The sequence below is a fragment of the Ipomoea nil genome, unplaced genomic scaffold, assembly GCF_001879475.1.
Source record: "Ipomoea nil cultivar Tokyo-kokei standard unplaced genomic scaffold, Asagao_1.1 scaffold3199, whole genome shotgun sequence".
In the NCBI taxonomy this organism is placed as follows: Eukaryota; Viridiplantae; Streptophyta; class Magnoliopsida; order Solanales; family Convolvulaceae; genus Ipomoea; species Ipomoea nil.
Genome location: NW_017619627.1, coordinates 2,586,963 through 2,592,681, shown reverse-complemented (window position 1 = coordinate 2,592,681; position 5,719 = coordinate 2,586,963). Strand labels below are relative to the sequence as shown.

General features: G+C 41.4%; 1 protein-coding gene across 1 annotated transcript; it reads left to right on the top strand.

Annotated features, from left to right (window-relative positions):
- On the top strand, positions 1-4,192 carry LOC109168515 (GTP-binding protein At3g49725, chloroplastic). Its single transcript, XM_019317557.1, has 13 exons — positions 1-499; positions 976-1,040; positions 1,137-1,199; positions 1,311-1,400; positions 1,532-1,644; positions 1,832-1,900; positions 2,039-2,183; positions 2,305-2,360; positions 2,535-2,585; positions 2,688-2,742; positions 2,818-2,874; positions 3,078-3,197; positions 3,301-4,192. The coding sequence occupies exons 1-13, from the start codon at positions 127-129 to the stop codon at positions 3,808-3,810; spliced, it is 1,767 nt and encodes a 588-aa protein (XP_019173102.1). The 5' UTR covers positions 1-126; the 3' UTR covers positions 3,811-4,192.
- Positions 4,193-5,719: the final 1,527 nt, after the last annotated feature.

Below are 5,719 nucleotides of genomic sequence, written 5' to 3'. Positions count from 1 at the left end.
TACGGACCCTGCTGTGATGGCCCGACCCGTTAAAAGTATATTGTCGCCGTGGTGCACCACCGGAGCTACAACAGCGATCTTCTCCCGCCAGTCGACAAGCCAATTCCGAGCACTTAAAACATCCAAATGTTGAGAGCAATTTCTCAGATACGATCCTATCCGTTGAGCCTCAGAACCCTAGCGAACCTTTCCTTGCTGCAGCCAAGCTTCGACTTCTCCATTAACACTTCCTTCCGCTCACTCTGGAGTTCGCCGCTGCTACAGAGGCGCCAAGATGAGCAAGGAAATGATGAGTACAGCACACTACCATCAAGGATCTTCGTGGTGCAGCCTCGGTTGAGGCCCGATTCTGTTTTGAAACCGAAGCTTGACGAAGCTCTCAACCTCGCCAATTCGCTTGAAGAACGGCGAGATGGTTTCTACGAAACCGAGTTCTCCGAGAAAGAGGTGCCTCCTCATATCGTTGTTCAGAATCCAGCCGCCAGATGGCCTCGTGCTGGTAGCCTATTTTTTTCTTATTTTTTTGCTTCATGCTTTATCCCTGTTGCATGTCCTGTGTATAATGTACTCCATGTTTCCATGTCTCCGCTCTGTATATCTTTTTGAGCTGCAGGCCAGCAGCTTTGGATAGGCTATGCCGTATTGTTTACTTCGACTCATGAGTTGAAGGTCTGATAAGTCATTTATAGGGGCACAGTAGTGTTAAAGAAAATGGTGCTCTCTAGTTCTTAGGATCGTGTGAATAGAGCGGTCTGTACAACTCAGGAAGTTGCCTGTTAAGTAGTATCTCAAACTGAATAATCCCGGATATTAGTTGGATTGGAGAAGCAAGGGGGGGCATGAATGTTCTATTTATAGCTCTTTGTGTAGAAAGGAGAATACTTTTTCTGTATATTTAGCCTATGCATCTTTTCCTATCTATTTTCATCATTTTTTGCTAAATACATGTTGATCTGGTATCTTGTAATATGGCAGATACATATTTTGGAACAGGGACAGTAAGCACAATAAAATGCCATATAAATGCATTGGAATCAGAGGTATGGACTTTTCGCTTGTGCAGAATAATCTTTTTAGCCTCATTGAAGTGATAGACTTTTGGATTTATGTTGCTTATCTTTGCATGTTATTGATAGGGTGGAGTAGATGCAGTTTTTGTAAATGCAATGCTTACTGGAATCCAGCAGCGGAATTTGGGGGTACGTTGGAATAATTTCTACATACAAGTTTATGCAAATCTTTTGGCTTGAATTGAAGTATTCATTGGTCAAGTTCTTCAATAATTTTATTGCTTCTCCTACCAATGACAGCGTGAATGGGGTAGACCTGTTATTGATCGTGTAGGCCTTATCATAGAAATATTTAATGCACATGCACAGACAAAGGAAGCGAAGTTACAGGTAACCTGTAATCGCTCTGCATTCTAATTGTGCTTTATTTTCTATATCATAATGATTTATATTGCACTTGTGGAGAATGAGGAGCTATTAGATTTCTGTATGGCTTTATTTCTGAAACTCTTAGTTCATAGGCTGAGTTGGCAGCTCTTATGTATAAGAAGAGCCGACTTGTACGCCTACGTGGTCCTGGTGGACGCTGTACTTTTGGTGTAATGGGAGAGGCAGAGGTAGTTAGTGCCAGAGGGTAAGTTTATTGTTTGCTTGTTTTGTAGATTAGCAGACAATATAAACATCTAGCAGTAGTTTCCTATTAATTTCTTGACTTCAATTCATAATATCTTGGGCATTATATTCTCTTTTGTTTGTATTCTAATTAGTAACAATAGTTGCTAGTCTGAAAATGTTCTGAAGGATTCAGTAGTAATTTACAGGAGAGGAAGTGGAGGACGTGGTTTTATTAGTGGTGCTGGAGAGTCAGAACTGCAGCTCCAACGACGAAGGTATTTGTTGTTTACTGTCTCAAAGAATTTTATGCTCAATTATTAGTTAAGAAATATTGCCTTGTTTGTATGATTGGATTGCATGAATTATGTTACTGTTGACATGCTTATATTTGCTTAAATTTTCTTCAATTTCAGAATTTTAGAGCGTAGACTGCAATTGTTATCTGAAATCAAAGAGGTTCGCCGTACACGGGCCTTGCAACGTGCTTCTCGCAAGAGGCATGCAGGCTCAATTGGCCAGGACATTGCTACTGTTGCTGTTGTTGGTTATACAAATGCTGTAGGTTGATGGTGCATATATATATATATATATATATATATATATATATATATAGTTGTCAGTTGTGTACTTGCCACAATTTCATGTACAAAATTGTGTTGATAAATTGTTTTATTCACAGGGAAAATCTACACTAGTTAGTGCCCTTACAGACAGCTATCTCTACAGTGATGATCGGTATGGGAAATCACTTGGAAATTCTGATTTTGATTCTAAGCAGTATTTCTTGCATTGCTTAAAGAACATGCACTCCCAGTTCCTTATCTTCTCTCCTACTGTTGTATTTGTTGTCCCTTTTATTTCTTGGCAGATAAAATAGCATCATCACTAACCTTGGTTCTCATTCTGCAGAATGTTTGCAACAGTTGATCCAAAATTAAGCAGCGTTATTCTTCCATCAGGGTAAATATAGATATGAGTTCCGTGTTTCATAATGGAACTGTGCATTGATATTAGGCCAACGATTTACTTTGTCTTATTCTTGTAATAAAATATTTTACTCAGGAGGAAGGTCCTTTTAAGTGATACAGTCGGATTTATATCAGATTTGCCTGTACAAGTAAGTAGCTAGTTAATCAGCTCTTTCCCTTCTTTGATATGGCTATTCATTGTTGATTGACTAGTATATTTTCAGCTTGTGGAAGCATTTCATGCAACGTTGGAAGAGGTTGTTGAAGCTGATATCCTTGTGGTACGAACTCTTTGTTTTTCTACCTCACTATAAGTTGCATAGGTCCTCCTGGTACCATTCAAGAACTTCTCTTGGATGATGTGATAGGAGTAAAATTGCTTCATGCCTAATCCTTTTATTTCTTCTTTATTCGTGTCTTTCGTCCCATTGATAGTTCTGCTAGGCTATGTAAATATTAAGCACCGAAAACATCTATATTGCAGCATGTGCTGGATTCCAGTGCACCAGATCTTAATGAACAACGGGAGACAGTTTTGCAAGTTCTTGAGCAGATAGGTGTATCTAAGGAGAAGCTTAAAAACATGATTGAAGTTTGGAACAAGGTACTATTACTTACTGGCCCTTTCCTTGCTTGAGGAAAATCTTATGAAGGAGAAATGTATAAAGTCTCATTACTTTTGATTGCCTTTGCAAATCGGTTCATAGATTGATCTTGAAGAAGAGGAAGTTGGTTCTGATGAATATGGTAACGAAGAAGAAGTCCCTGAGGAAGAATATGATAGTGTTCCGTCAGACCAGCTCTCTGGAGCTGATTGTCATCATGACAATGAAATTGATAAAGATATGAATCCTGAATGGGAAATGGATGACCAACAAGGTGCCAATTGTGAGAGCTGGTTGGCCTTGGAGGGCGAGCAAGACTTATGGGTTAACTATGATGATTCCTCTGTTGGATTCGGGGACTCGGAGGATTCTTGGAAGGTTCTGCCCAAGGGCTGGAGGACAGGAAGAGGAAGAAGAGATTCACAGGTTCAATCTGGACCTCTTCCACATGTCAAAACATCTGCACTAACAGGAGTTGGCTTGCAAGAGTTGCTGGAGTTGATTGATGAGAGGGTGACGCAGACACCCCAAGACACACCAGATGCAACCATCTTCAACCGCAAATGGAGGCCACCACGGACTGAAGATGCTGACATCGCAATTGGACAATGAGATGGATTAGGCAAGCAAACACGCATATAGCCAGCCAGCCAATAGCACGCTCCTTTCTTCTACCATCTGTCTTATAAGGCATGATTTCAACATGGATGGTTGAAGTCAAGAAAAATGCCGTTTCTTGTAGCTCCTGAAAACCATCTCCATCAAGTTTCCTACCCAGCGTTTAGCCCTCCCTACCAATGCTGCCAGAGCCCAGAGGTACTCATCCATCCATCTTCATGCTGGAAATGATCCATCACTGGTAAAGAATATGAAGTTACCCAACTGTACATTTTAGAGGGAAAATGCAGTCTCATATGTTATAAATTATACCAAGGGATGAAATATTGACAACTCTTTTCCTTCTGTTTTAATGTTGCTTTCCCTATTACACATATCATGTGAGATGACTTTAAATACAAATAAAATGAAAAGTTTGAACTTTTGCAATAATTTATATAGTTTCAGTGGGTTCCAATTTTGATCAAAATTAATATATGACCTTACAATAATAAATTAAAATTTAATTTGTCCACATGGGTAACTTAATTGGTTTTTGTATGATAAATTAAGGTAATGATGTGAGAAATGTGGTGGTCTCCACAAATCCGTATAAATAGCAAATTGGGTTGTAGGTGAGCCCTTCTATTGTCTGCTTGTTGGTGGTTTAAGTCTTTGAGTTCGGATTACGTGATAGTGGGTCAGAGGGTCCCGAACTTAATATAAAGTGTGTAGAACGTGCCAAAAATCCTTCCCACAAGCATTTAATGTGGTATTTATGTGAGGTGAAAGGGAACACATGCTGAGCCCTCGACATGTGTGACACGTGGAACCCATGCACAGGAGAAGGTTGAAGGCTTCGTTGATCCCTCCACGTGTCCTGAAATTCCTTACTCACTCGGTCCTGTTGCAATCGAGGAGCTCGTTGATCCCTCGGTCCTGCTGCAATCGGGGAGCTCGTTGATCCCTCCATGTGTCCTGAAATTCCTTACTTACTTGGTCCTGCTGCAATCAGGGAGCTTAGGCACTGCTGCTGAGCGAGGCCCTACTTGGTGCTGCAGATAAGGTTGTGTCCTGAAATTCCTTACTTACTTGGTCCTGCTGCAATCGGGGAGCTTAGGTACTGAGGCACTGCTGCTGAGCGAGGCCCTACTTGGTGCTGCAGATAAGGTAATGAGCGAGGCCCTACTTGGTGCTTACTTACTTGGTCCTGCTGCAATCGGGGAGCTTAGGTACTGAGGCACTGCTGCTGAGCGAGGCCCTACTTGGTGCTGCAGATAAGATAATGAGCAAGGCCCTACTTGGTGCTTACTTACTTGGTCCTGCTGCAATCGGGGAGCTTAGGTACTGAGGCACTGCTGCTGAGCGAGGCCCTACTTGGTGCTGCAGATAAGGTAATGAGCGAGGCCCTACTTGGTGCTGCAGGTCATACCCGGGGGTGATTCTCATCGGTGATTTGATCGGACATCGAGCAAATGTACGATATGTAGTGTGAGGTATATTCGGGAAATAATTCCTATCAGGTAAGGATACAATATTAAATACTTTGACAGTTGTAATGTGAGAGTTACACCGATAGGCCTTTGCTTACTGCGCACAAGGAACCTCATCACTTTAAGAGGTTACTCCCACGGTTATCGATAAGACTTGATCTCTAGTCATTCTTCTGAAATTTCACCTCAATAACTAACTGAACTGCTTATACAAGCAATTTGTAAGCATAAGTCGCACTAAAACTATTAAACCATCGTGATTTAACCCTCTTCCACTATCTGTTGCCCGTTGGACTGGGGTGTGGGTGACTGGGCTATTGGGTAGTACTGTAATTAATGAGTTATGAAAGAAAATTGGAGAGTAATTAAGATTACCGCCGACAATAGCATAGCTGGGGCATGATGGATATGCGCATTGCGCGTAACCCCGA